This window comes from Cynoglossus semilaevis, chromosome 11 (genome assembly GCF_000523025.1).
Source record: "Cynoglossus semilaevis isolate Cse_v1.0 chromosome 11, Cse_v1.0, whole genome shotgun sequence".
Lineage (NCBI taxonomy): Eukaryota > Metazoa > Chordata > Actinopteri > Pleuronectiformes > Cynoglossidae > Cynoglossus > Cynoglossus semilaevis.
Window position 1 is genome coordinate 4,514,029 of NC_024317.1, and position 14,112 is coordinate 4,528,140.

General features: G+C 42.3%; 2 protein-coding genes and 1 long non-coding RNA gene across 5 annotated transcripts in view; 2 read left to right on the plus strand and 1 right to left on the minus strand.

Moving 5' to 3' along the window:
- Positions 1-966, minus strand: part of LOC103386004 (low-density lipoprotein receptor-related protein 1-like) — a 98,270-nt gene extending 97,304 nt beyond the window's left edge. The window contains exon 1 of the mRNA XM_025059921.1: positions 634-966. Within this exon, the coding sequence (XP_024915689.1) occupies positions 634-636 (3 nt within the window). The 5' untranslated portion in view covers positions 637-966. The remainder of the gene's footprint in view (positions 1-633) is intronic.
- Positions 967-2,646: 1,680 nt separating this feature from the next.
- Positions 2,647-12,087, plus strand: LOC107989216 (uncharacterized). Its single transcript, XR_001760719.2, has 3 exons — positions 2,647-3,874; positions 6,113-6,252; positions 11,646-12,087. It is a non-coding gene; the product is annotated as an uncharacterized LOC107989216 (long non-coding RNA).
- A 692-nt stretch (positions 12,088-12,779) lies between these two features.
- LOC103385996 (RNA-binding motif, single-stranded-interacting protein 2-like) overlaps positions 12,780-14,112 on the plus strand; it is a 31,308-nt gene continuing 29,975 nt past the window's right edge. Inside the window, exon 1 of one of the 3 annotated variants that reach the window (XM_017036339.2) lies at positions 12,780-13,269. In XM_017036339.2, coding sequence (XP_016891828.1) covers positions 13,198-13,269 — 72 coding nt within the window. In that variant the 5' untranslated portion in view covers positions 12,780-13,197. The remainder of the gene's footprint in view (positions 13,270-14,112) is intronic. The other 2 variants (XM_017036338.2, XM_008320061.3) reach the window with 2 other exon arrangements.

A 14,112-nucleotide genomic window follows, 5' to 3' on the forward strand; every position in this document is an offset into this window, starting at 1 on the left:
ACTGTTGCACACTTTTTTTTTTATATATATATATATATATATATATATATATATTTAATTTCAACATTCTGCCAAATGAAAAAGTTCAACCAGCGCTGCTCCTAATGACAGCATCTGACATCGAAGTCACAGAAACAGGACCGTGACACGCACACCCCGCTACTCTCCCGTGGAAACACTTGAGGAAACTGCTGCAGGTGAACGTGACGACGGCAGCGAACAGAAGCTCACACCTGGACAACACTGACCGCCGCCTCCACCTTTGTCTAAACTCATACAGCCATAAATCGGGCCTTTGTGCAGCGGCGTGAGGAACCGAACGGGAGTCAACAGCGGATGCGCGAGAGCGTCCGTGTGTATTCACAGCTGTGACACTGCGATTTTTCACATGTGGCACCGGCGGCAGACACAGACAAAAGAGCGCCTTCAACTCTGTCTGCCTCGGTGTCATCATCTCCTCCACGTTGCTTCAGTCTTTCCTTTTTTTGGGGGGGGGTGGAGGGGGGGTGCGTCTACGCACAAAACGCGCCCAAACCCCCCCACTGACACCATCACCATCTACAGCTAGGTCTACACTTCCACTGGGTTTCTAAGCATTCGTCCACACTGAGTTTACAGATCACATCTCCTTACCATCAATGGGTCTCGGCGGAAGGCTTGACTCCAAAGTGTGCAGCAACCCCAAGAAAAGCAATCCGGTCGCCAACATGTTGGCCATGGTGCGCAACACTGGATTCTATCTCAGAGGAAAATTAGTCATCAATCGCCCTGTTGGGTGCTGTCAGGCTGGATGGAGGCTGGAGACAAGGCGACGACGTGTAACCGATGTTGATGAAGATGATGCTCCTCAGTGGAAATCCGCTTTTTCAGTGCGCAATCAGGGACTCGCTGAGCTGCCGCTGTCTCTGCGCAAGGCAGAAAGCAGAGGCTTCTTCTTCTTTTTCTTTTTCTTCTTTTTCTTCTTCTCGCGGCCGCCCCCCGGTGCTCCAGGGGGGCTTGGGCGGGTGGGAAAAGCCTTTGTGCAGCGGCGTGAGGAACCGAACGGGAGTCAACAGCGGATGCGCGAGAGCGTCCGTGTGTATTCACAGCTGTGACACTGCGATTTTTCACATGTGGCACCGGCGGCAGACACAGACAAAAGAGCGCCTTCAACTCTGTCTGCCTCGGTGTCATCATCTCCTCCACGTTGCTTCAGTCTTTCCTTTTTTGGGGGGGGGTTGAGGGGGGGTGCGTCTACGCACAAAACGCGCCCAAACCCCCCCACTGACACCATCACCATCTACAGCTAGGTCTACACTTCCACTGGGTTTCTAAGCATTCGTCCACACTGAGTTTACAGATCACATCTCCTTACCATCAATGGGTCTCGGCGGAAGGCTTGACTCCAAAGTGTGCAGCAACCCCAAGAAAAGCAATCCGGTCGCCAACATGTTGGCCATGGTGCGCAACACTGGATTCTATCTCAGAGGAAAATTAGTCATCAATCGCCCTGTTGGGTGCTGTCAGGCTGGATGGAGGCTGGAGACAAGGCGACGACGTGTAACCGATGTTGATGAAGATGATGCTCCTCAGTGGAAATCCGCTTTTTCAGTGCGCAATCAGGGACTCGCTGAGCTGCCGCTGTCTCTGCGCAAGGCAGAAAGCAGAGGCTTCTTCTTCTTTTTCTTTTTCTTCTTTTTCTTCTTCTCGCGGCAGCCCTCGGTTGCTCAAGGGCTGCTTGGATGCATGGAAAAGCCCCTGTCACACAAAAGGCTTAGCAGGATGAAGACAGCATCAGGCTGTAGCCAGGTCTGCAGGCGAGAAGGAGGAGGAGGAGGAGAGCAGAGCAGAGCAGGAGCCTCTGATCAGGCAGCTGTCCGTCTTTTGTTCTCGCTGCGCCGGTGAAGGAGGCGCAGGGAGGGAAGAGAGGAGAGGATCAGACGTTGCTCTTCTCCTGACCACCACCACCACCACCTCTGCTGCTGCTGCTGCTGGCCACAGATTGAGTCTGAAGCCTGGAGCCCAGTCAGTCACTCAGTCAGTCAGTCGGTGGTGACGTCGCAAAAGCAGGAGCAGCAGGAGCAGCAGCAGCGTCTCTGCTGGCCCTCCCCTCTTCAACCCGACACCCACATCCACGTCCATTCAAACATCCACTGTAAACTTCCTGCGCTCAGTGTAAACTGTGATCCATCTGAACAGATGGACCTCCGGGGAAATCACATTTATTTGATTTGAGATATTGTTAGTCCCCAAAGGTTAATGTCACACTTGCTGTTGTGTAGAATCTGTTGGCTGAGTCAAAGGATGACAATAATAATAACAACCGCAGCAGCACTGAACGCATCAATCAGAGAATAACAAATCTGTTTGTAAACCACACTGCATCATCATCATCATCATCATCATTATTATTATTTTTGTAGTTTTTCAGAGATTAATTTTTTTAAATCTGATATGTTGGAGGCAACACATCCACAGGACAGAAAGGTAAAAAAAAAAGACACATTCTAGCAGGTTCCTCAAATCAGCTGCATGGTCACTGTACACACACACACACACACACACACACAAGGGAAGTGCATTAGAGCATGAGATTTTAAAAAAAAAGTATTTATTTGGTGCTAGTTTGGGACTCCGTCTCCAAAATAGAACAGATTATTGAAAGGTTTGGCCTATCAGTAACAGGCGCCTCCTCCAATGGCTGTGTCTTCATAAGTAAGGACACATTGTTAGATCTGTCTGTCTGTTATCAAAACAGTACCAGCACATCATGAACACTCAGTGTTCTGATAAGAGAAAACATCTCTATCCATATAGTGGATTGAACCTGCTGCTGAATGTGCGTGAGATTCAAACCTGTCAAACTTGAATCATTTATTACAAAAACCTGACAGAAAACAAATGTTCTTCATCCAGCAGTATGTGCCGCCCTGTCTGTGAGCGTCTATTGTTGTTGGAAAACATTCAGTTCATCCCCAACTTCATTAGAACTTTAATCAAAGTCTGGCACGACTTTGATTAAACACAGGGTAAGGACACGTGTCGCTCATTGATTAAGAGGCATGTGTTTGATTCTGGCACACTGTGGGACAATACTGCACAAATCAAATTATTTTTCTTAAATGTTTCCTCTTGATAAATTAGTCTATAAAACAACAAAGTGTAACTTTCTCAACGGTTCTGTCTTTTAAAGTGTCCTTTAATTTAATATAAGTTCCAAATCTTGGCACCCCGTGAGTCACGTTCAGGCTTTTTCAAACATCATTATGTGTTAGCTCATGCCTGAAGTACTAATTATGGATAATGAGGATTGTCATTCAAATTAGAGAACAATGATGGGGACTAGACCCCGCCCCCTTTCCTTCGTTCCTGTCACTTTTCTAAAAAGAAAAAGAAAAGAAAAGAAAACCTAATTAATTATCAGTAATGGTGACTCATCATTTAGGGTTGAAGTTTGTCTATAGTCTTATTCATGTGTCACGTTTCAAAGTCCGGCACTATTACAAATTCTTCTGTCTCCTCCATGTCGGTCCAACACTTTAAACTTCTAGAAACATGTGGAAACAGTTTAAGAAACGGGAGAACTATGTTGGCAGAATATCTAGGCAAATTAGTTAAAAGCTTCTTTGGAAAACAATTTACAACAACAACATAAAAATGACAAAAAACAAAAAAACAAAAAAACGAGCCTTTAAATGCGTATCATTTTGCCATAGCTTTTATTTAATGGCAACTCTAACAACGTCATCCTACCGGAAGTCAAGGCGATAACTTATATTTTTTATCTTTTAACCACTCTGGACGTTTTCAGTAAAGTATCATGCAACACTGACACCTAGTGGGTCTACATTGTCACGGTTTTTACGGAAGAATACTAGCTTCATTGTGTGAAAAGGTAAATATTTTCACAGTTTGTTTGTATTTCTGTGTGCTTCAAATATTTGAGGACTTAGCTTTTGAAATTACGATCTAAATGAAACATATCCATTTTCTAAAATAACAACACAGTCTGGTGGACGACGGTTTGTTTTAGTGTTGATTCAGTCTGCGCTCGTTTGAAAAAAAAGATTTAAAAAATAAATAATTGTACACTGGGCTGTTTTGGCGAACGTAGAGGTCTTTAATTTAGTGCCTGCAACATGGTTCACATAGCAACAGTAACATAACACTAATTTATAAACTGAACTTAGGTCCAAAAATGTCATCACGCAGAAAGATTTTGTCGAATCTAGACTTCACCAACAAACAGACATGGAGGAGAACGGGCCGGGGGAGACAAAGGGGAACTGGAAATAAAGACTTAAACTTTAGATTATTACCACGGAACACGAACTAACACACACATTTAATGACAAACACTGTGTGTGTAAGTGTACTGACAGGGACCATGGAAGTACTTCCGGTTAGTTAACGGCGATGAAATTTGAAACTTGTATCACAGTAATTCTTACTGTGGGTTTGGATGTTTGTTGGTTGATGATAAGTATTTGTCGTGAATATTTAGGAAAAGGGGGAAGAAAACCTTACTAAGACCTTTACTGGCATTGAACACAGTCGGCCATCAGATGGCGTCAGTGAGTTTTCTTTATCCTGTACTGTATATGCATTAAGAGGAAGTGAAGCAGTGATAAAAGAACAGGAATGGGTGATTTATGAATGACATGATCATCGACAAAGTGATCTGACATTACTGAGCAAATAATCTGATATAATAATAATAATAATAATAATAATAATAATAATAATAATTGTAAAGTTACTTATTAACCATTTGTCAGTGAATGTGGCATTATTTGGTGACTACAGATTTGTTTCTTGGTTAATACACTTAAATATTTGAATTTTAATTGTAAATTTCTGTTTATGTTCTGATTTCCTTTTTATTTATCTCTTTATAAAGACCAGTGGTTGGGTGCGATCATCATTTTACACATTTCTACATACTCCACACGCCACACCCTTTGATTTTTATAATCATCTGTCATGGGAAAAAATGCATTTTTTTTTCCTTATAACAAAATCATGTCCTCGGCTGCAGATTGAATGTGTGTGTGTGCGTCACACGCCTGCATGTGTGAGCATGTGTGAGGAGAAACGTCAGGCAGCGTCACTGGGCCCAGCTTTAATCCTTCACACTGATGTTTGACCCTGCAGTCATTCGACACTGACTCACCGGCTGTGTACACAGACCTGGTTCATAATTATGACAATAAGCTCAGCATTAGTACTTAACGTCTTTCATCCCTGAGCAAACTCCCTCTGCTGGTTCCACCGATCGGTGCTGCTGCAGCGTCACATCATTCATCACCATCTCGGCTCAGAGGTGTGTCCCACATTAGTCAATGGCGCCTGATGTATAATTGTTGTTTATATTTCATTTATTTATTTTTTAAATCAACCATGTGTTGTATTTTAATGCGTTTGATTGGCTGCTCTCTCCTGCCAGGTTTCTAAGTGTATTCTTCTACCAAACCTATATCTAGTCATGATGGAGCCTTTAGTTACTTTAGTTACTTTAGTTACAGGTCCCTGTATGATCACTATCACTGGACCTGAACCAGACATAACCGTATTAACTTGGTTATTGTTTAAAAATCTTATCCAAATCATTGTTTCCCAAAGACTGGGTCGCAACCCTCAGGTGGGTCACAAAAGATTTTTTCTTTGGTTCAGCTCACATCATTTTTCCCAGGAGTTTAAGAATAATGTCTATTGACTTGGTTTGTGACTGTTAAAATATGGGTGCCCAGAAGAAAAAGTTTGGGAAACACTGATCTAACTGTACCGTTTGCGTTTTTTGTGGTAGCCTTGTACGTCTGCTCCCGCTCTCTGGCTCCTTCCTTCTTCTACTTTTCTCTCCCTGCTATCTCCCCCATTTCCCCCTTTCTGTCTTTGCCCAGATGGCTGAACATTAAGTCTGGATCTGCTGGAGATTTCTTCCTGTTAAGACAGAGTTTTTTTTCTTTTCCTCCCACCACTGCCAACAGGCCTCCTCAGAGTTCCATCTCATCATTAGAAAAATATTAAAATCTAAACATTCTTAACAAATAAAAAACAATTTAAATTTCATTCACGTCCTCAAAAGGACATGACACATCAGCGGGTCAACCTGTTCCTGTCCTTTTATCAACAGGTTATGTTGTTTCTGAGAGTGGTTGTCATGGAGGGGGAGCTGGAGCGCCATCTGAAGGCTGTGCCGTTTGTCCGCCTCCTGCTGGAGGAGCTCTCCCGCTCGGCTGCCGAGGTTCTTTCCAGGGCCATTTTATTGACGCAGTAAGTGAAAACACCATTCATCTGGTTTGTGTCATGACTGGAACAAGTATTCCTTGCGTCATTCTTTCATCCACGGCTACAACCCACAATGCACCTCCACCCAGTTTGCTGCAGCTGTGATGGAAGCCAGGTTGAAGTGCAGAGTGGAGAGGCGGTTATAACAAACCGCGGTGATAAAGTGAGGTATTTTTGGCCGATGATACTGGCCTCACATATAACTAGTACACGGATCAGTCAGATCCTTCAAAGTTTTTCACTCTCACCATTGTTCTACTTCACATCTTTGTCCCTGAGCTGCGGCTCCGCTCCTCCCCTCTGAAGCCTCGGAGCCAGAGAGATTACCTAATAAATCAAAGTTCCTAGAATCACATCCTGTGTGTGTGTGTGAGTGTGTGTGTGTCCTTTGTATCAATTAAGCCCAAACGAGTGTCTAGAAACGTTTTGTGAAGAAGAAGAAGAAAAAAAGATTTTGTTGTTTTGCTCCTTCCTACGTATTTAGTCCTTTTTTTAAACTTGTTGAGTCACATGAGAAACTGCTGATGTTTTGAACACATTGAAACTTTAAAGGTTGTCATGTTGCCACTGTTGTTGCTACAGAAGAAGAAAAAAAAACTTTCTGATAACCACACATTCACATTTCTGATTAATTTAAATTATTTTCTTCAAGCATTTTTACCTCAGGCTAAATCCTTGTTTCTTGATCTTACATTCATCTGAAAAAAAACCCCAACATTAATTTTAAACCTTATTTTCCAACATGTGTTCAGTTTTAATAATAAGTTCTGATTAAAGAGAAAAAGAAGAAGAAGAAAAAAAGGCTCTCATACGCTCTCTATTTTTTTCTTCCTCTTCAAAAGCAGCGATTATGGAGCGGCCAATGCTGATAACACCTAAGGAATTTGTGGCATGCACAAACAGCCCTTCCCCCATCCGCTCAGCTCCCCTCACCCTCTTCTCTCCTCTCCCCCTTTCTCCTCCCCCCCGCCCCATCACCAGCCACTCTCTTGTACTCTCTCAAATCTGTGGCTCTGATTACTTCCAGCTGGAACACGTGGGAAAACGTCTACTCTAAGAAACTCTTGAAATCTAATTTTACAAGAAGTGAAAGAGAGAGGGTGGGGGGGCAGAGAGAAAGAGAGAGAGAGAGAGTTTTAAACTCTTGGTGGGGAAAAAAAAAAAGTTTTCCCGCCAAGTTCTAATGAACTTGATCGGAATGTGTCTCTCAGAGCCAGACCTTCTACATAATTTATCAAAAAATAAATTTAAAAAAATCAACATTTCAGGTGACAGTGTGTTGGTCACACCCTGACGTGGTTAATGGTCGACTGTAAAATAAAACGTAGGAGTCAGTGTCTGGATGTGAATGGGAAACAAAACCCAGACTGCAGAGATCTGTGGTTCTGTTATACCATTGTCTTCTCTGCCTGAAAAACCTCCAATTACACAATAAAAGTAAAGTGAAGTGAAGTTATCAAAAAAACATAAGACACAGCTGTAACATTTAACTACGATTGTTAGCGTTGACAAATAAAACAATGACTTAACAGATTTGACAGAACAGGTTTGACGTAAAAATCTCTCTTCCTTCAGAACCAGAAGTCGAGACGTAAAATTTATTCTTTATTTTATTGTAAACGATTACTTCCTGGACGTCGATATTTCAACTCCATCTCTGACTCTCTCCCTCCAGAATACACTGTGGCCACATGGAATGCCTGAGTGAGCGCGTGTGTGTGTGTGTGTGTGTTTGAATGTGTGTGGTCTGTTGAACAGACATGTATCAACAACATTCACATGCATTTGTTTGTCTGCGTTGGTGTAAGTACATTATGTTCTTATGTTGGGACATCACAGCAGCACGATGGTTCACAGTCAGTTCACAGCAAAGAATAAAAAAATAAAAAAAATAAAAATTTAGCTAAATAAAATACAATCAAATTAAATTTTACACTAGAGTTTTTATAGAGAAATGTAAGTTAATCATAATTATAAGGTGTAGATCCAAAACCAAAAGCGTCTTCACTGTGGTCTGGAGCACAGACTAAAAGATAAAGAACCCATGACCTGAGGTCAGTGAAGACCACCTTCAAGCGTCCATCCAGACTGTTGTCAGTCTCTGTGTTTCGGTGTGGCCTCAGTTCAACAGGATCTGCATATATTTGGAGTTACCATTGATGTTAAGGCTTTATGGAATGTTTTAAGGGAGCCTGTCTCCTGCCAGGACAACGTCTTGGTGTGAGGACTCTCTGAGGAGTGTCTGTCCCATTGGACATGTCTGGAATCAGACGACTGTGACCATGAACGGCCCAGCAGCTCCAGTCTTAATAATCATCATCATTTTTACTGAGGTGGTCAGTTTAAATTCAAAATTAGGAATTCATTTTTAAACTTTAAATTTGTATCTTATGTCTGATCAATTTGTGTTCAAGTGCATCGACAAAAATGCAAATTTAAGACCCTTAAAAAGTGCAGATTATTTATGCCAGATTCCCTCCTTAACGTAACCAGCCCTGGATTAGGGAAACAAACAAAATTGAGCATTCATTCAAAACAGGAATTATATAAAAATTAAAAAAAATAAAAAAACATTTGTTTTGTTAAAAAGCAAACATGCTACTAAAGATTCTCTGTCATCAGTCAAAGTTAAACTTCATTATTTTGTTCAAAAAAATATTTTCTATTCATTTCACTGTTATTCCCTTTGGTAAAATATATATATTTTAAAAACCCAGCATCGACAGAAAATTGATTAGAAAATGTAATTGAAAACCAGACCTGCTCTGTTCCTCCCCCTCCTCCTCCTCCCCCTTCCTCCCCCTCCTCCATTGTAACCTTGAACCCCATACTGACAATGTCAGTGACCGTGCCCCTCATTCACACATGAACTCCCTGAACCTTCCGCACCATTCACGTCCACATTTCTCCTCACACAGCCTCCACTTCCTCCCAAACAACAGCCCACTTTGACAGAGGTTCACCCCCACTGCTCTGATGTGTGTGTGTGTTTGTGTGTGTTTGTGTGTGTGTGTGTTATGACCACGTCTCTTCTACGTATGTGCTGCAGTATTTCATTGATGTGTTTGGGCTCAGCTGCAGCTGTTTAGTTGTGTTTTATGTTGAATTGCCAATAAAGGTCCAGTGAACCGAGTAAGCTGCTCCACAAAGGTCACCTGACCTCTGTTTTTAAATTATTGAACGATGTAGTAAATGTCTTTATTCACAGTGTAATAAACTGAAAGGAAAGGAAAGGAGATTTGACGATCAAAAATGACGATTTAGCCTTGAGTTACTTTGAAATTATGATTGAAAATATAATATTTAAACCTGTTAATCAAACCTCAGTAGAAAACGTCCAGCTAGATTTTTGTATAATTTGCAAAAAAACAGGAGCATATTATTTATTTTTAGCCCCAACAGTTAAAAGTGTATTCATTTTAATTCTTGAAAAATACAAAAATTATTTTAAAAAATGTGTTCCATTATTAGTAAAACCTTAATGATGGCCGAAATAGAAACAAAGAAAAACTCCATTAATAACACTGTATATATATATATATATATACACTACAGTTCAAATAGCCCTGTTTAAAACTTACAAAGACACACACACACACACACAATCCAGAGGTAATAAGTATAGATCCATGGGCCAAAACCCTTGAGATGGTGGGGGCTGGGTTACCTAGCAACAAGCCTGTTGATGTCCAAACAATGTTGATGTCACTGAGAGTAGATGGCGGTGCCAGGCTGAAACTTCTGCTGAGTTCGACAATGTTACTGGTTGGTGTGCTCCTAAATCCAGACGGAGGCACAGCCCTCAGACAGGCTGCTGAAATGAATGAAACAGACACCGACGTGAAGTAGTCGCAGCACAGGTTCACTCAAATGATCGTCTCTCCCCCAACTGGGAGGAAGGCTGTAGTACGTCAGTGCTGCAGACGGATCAACCAGTAAAACAGATCTTTGTGCGCGTGCGTGTCTTTTGAAATATAATCAACTTTATTTCCTCATAAACAAGACTGTTTACACCCTAACAATCTCCAGCCTAAAATGACTCCTTTATCTTCATCTTCAAGAGCAAACTTTACTTTAGAAACAGCATCAATCAATTTGTTTTTTTTTTGCTCTTGCTTTTAGGTTTGAGGAGGAGCTTACATATCTCCCTGTTTAAATGGTTTGATTCTATACTCTATACTTCTATACTACTAGTTTGTATATTTGTATATGTGCGACTTGTCCACCCGTCCACGCACTCTACTCTGTCTCCCAATGACACCAACCAGGAAAAGAAGCAGATGAAAAGGTGGAGTTTATGTCCAGGCACAAAAAAACAAACAAACAAACAAAAAACCCCCACAAATGACTAATTACATATCGTAACCATCCATGAGTTGGTGCTGATCAAATGAAGTCCTTCTTAGAACCCTTAGTAGCCTTGCTGGGTCTGTTTTATATTGAATGCTGCTGTATTTGAGGTGTTGGGTTTCAGCTACCATCTGTGTCAGTGTGTTTCCTCCAGCCAATCACAGGCCACAGGAGAACGTGAAAAGGCTTTTAAATATAGCAGAAGAACGGTGAATAAGAAGCCAGAGTGTGTGTGTGTGTGTGTGTGTGTGTGTGTGACTGGGCAGCCACTGGAAATGATGTGAAAGGTAACTTCAGGTCACTGCTCAGTCACACCAAGATGCCAAATTATTTCGTTTAGTACCCAACGTGTGTGTGTGTGTGTGTGTGTGCGTCTGCTGTTTAACTGCCTCGTCTGTGACCTTCAGACAAAACTGCAGGAAATTGTTAGTGTGGCAACCACAAAGGCTTAGCATTACCCTACAACCAGTCAGCATCTCTCTGCAGACATTTGTTTCAGCCCATTTGTTTGACAGCATCTTTGCGACGGGCCCTGCATCGACTGCAGCCTCCAGTAGTTTGGAGTTTGCTGGATGTTAAGCGGCGGCTGCTGCTGCTGCTGCTGCTGCTGCTGATGCTGCTGTGTGTACTGAACAAAAGAGCATAAGAATTGATTCATTTATCCTCCACCGTTTAATCCTGTTGGGGCTCACGGAGGATGCTGCAGCAAATGCCTGTTAAAACTGACAGAAAGGTGGGAAACACACTTGAAAGGTCTTCTCTACTCAAATTAACCCCAATCCCCAGTCTGCATGAGTTTGGACTGTGAAGGGAAACAAGGATATAAGAACAAAACAAATAATCCTGGGGAAGTCATCAAAACAGGGATTTAATTATAAGGAATTGTACTTTTAAACACATTTTTTCTGTTTTCCTTTCAAAGCAGAATCCGTGCAGTTTTATACAGGAACAAAGTGGTAAAAATGCAGCCGTATAGTTCAAAGACGTGACTTTAAATATAAATATATTCATTTATTCATCTTCTACAGCTTAATCCTTTTTGGAGTCTGAGAGGAAGTGGGAGTCAATCCAAGCAGTCGGTGAGGGAAAAAATGGACAACTCCTCATACAACACAGGGCAACACATGAAAAAAGAAAACTATTTACACTCACGCACCACCATCATATTTGAATTTTTTTAATGATCATACAGTGTCAGACGAGAACACTCACCACGCGTGTATACTTTTTCACCTCAGTTAATGAATTTATGTAAATAAAAATGTCAATGTTTGTCATAGAAATATGTTAATAGTGCAATATGTTTTAAATAAATATATACATCTGCAGACAGCTGCGCAAAAGTTCTAATGTAAATATACAGTTGGTGAGTGTAAACACAGCTAACCTTTTCACTGCTATATGAATTCATCCCTTCTTGTGTAATTTCTCTAGTCTTATCTGTTGCGTTTGAATTTATTCTTAGAAAGCTGACGGAACAAAAATAAAACACAGAGTCAAGTTCCTCGTATGGTGCTTTAATACTTACGAATAATAAATCTGAAGTACAAATTCAGATCTACATTTTATTTTATTTTTTTTACAAATGTTCTCATGTTACTAAATACCCTGAGATTTACTGTAAATGTTGAGATGACTCTAGGACTCCCAGGAAATGGTTCTGAGTTAATGTCACTGATGCACAGCACTTCATGCACACAATGAAGCCCGCGGGCCAAATGTGGACCGCCGAGTCATTTTGTGTGGCCCGTGGGAGCTTAAAAAGCATTAACAAATTAAATAAATAAAGTCCATGCAGCTGATATTCTTAACCTGATAAATTAAAAGTTGTTGATTCTTAACCTGATAAATTTAAAGTTGTTTTATTATCACGTGATATATAATATTTGCAACTTAACTAAATAATAATCGGCTGATTATCGGCCATGCTCATTACACCTCAGTGGGACCTGCTAGCTGGTGAATTTGAACCCGCAACCTTCTGGACACAACTCCACTGCCACAAAGGTGTTAATAGTGTTTTTATTGAATAATAATAATAAAAAAAACAATGGTTCCAGAGTCTATAAAGTGACCAGAAAGCAGATCAGAGAGTGAGGCGAGGAGCCGCAGACAGAAACGGGGCTCGATTTAATCTGATTAAACGTGTTTTGTCCCAGAGAGAAACTTTCTCTCTTTTTCTTCCTTTATCCCCAGATATTGTGAAACAGCGGCAGGCGGCGACGGGAGTCGCACTGATCTCATCTCTCTGCCTCTACTGTCACCTCCCTGGGGGAAGCTGCGTGAGGGAACCCTTCTTCAAGGTGCCCAGGGGCCACCGGTGGGGGGCAGTTCAGTGTGGTGGTGGGGAGGGGGGGCGAGGGAGGAGGAGGAAGAGGGGGGCAACCCGGTCGCTCCTGCCGCCTAGCAGCAGCAACAGCATTAGCAACAGTATTAGCAGCGGCAGCAGCAGCGGCAGCATTAGCAGCAGCACCACACTCAGGTCAGGCAGCGGGACTCCAGGCTCTCACTTCCCCAGCTGCTGACGTCAGCTGGCAGCCTGGGCTGTGCTCGCCGCTCCGCTCACAGCGCCCGAGAAAAATGCTGCTCTCCGTACCGCCAAGGGCAGGAATCAACCCCTACAACGGCTACAACAACAGGACCAGCAAAAAGGTAACAGCTTCCGACATCTTTTACTCTTTATATTTTAGCCTTGTTGGCGGCCGCAGGACACTCTCTGACGCGGCTGTGTTGTGAGTGTGAGACTGCCGCGAAAGAAGAAGAAGAAGAAAAAAAACCGTCTGGTGACAGACAGTGAGCTGCAGTGTCCTTGAGGGGGAAAAAAACATACACACAACGTTCATATTTGAAGTTAGGAGTTTGTGGCGGTGAAACACACACACGCATTTAAACAAGTCTGGTGTTTGCGTATGTGTGTGTGGGGGGGGGAGTGAGGGAGGGGGGCGAGAAAGTAGGCAACACTCGGTCCTGTCATGTTGTAACGACTGCTCTTTTTTTCGTGCGTGTGTTTGTTTCTCCGTGCGTCAGTACGGTGAGGATGTCGATATGGCTTCGCTCACCTACGTGAAAAAGTCAGTGTCGGAGGCAGAGTAACTTTTTTTTTCTTCTTCTTTTCTGTTTCTCTCTCTGATTTCGTGTTGGTCTGAGGTTGGAAGTGTTTGTGAACGTGGGGGTAGGGAGGCGGTGGGAAACATGTTCGCTAAACAAAACTATCTTCTTCCGTCTGCTCACGTCTACTGTAAAATTACTTTTGCTCGTTCATTGTCTCCAATAAGTCCCCTCTCCCCCGACCCCCCCCCTCGAGTTTTCTCATTTGAAAGAACAACATGCCCCACCCCTCGAAAAATCCCACCACAGCATGAAGACTGCATTCCCAGAAATATGAATCGCTCCTCTTTTGGCTGCGTTCACTGTTGACTGTTTCACTTTGGTAACCGACATGTACGGGAGAGATAGTCACGCTTATCAATTAGCATGTAATGAACCGAATCGAAG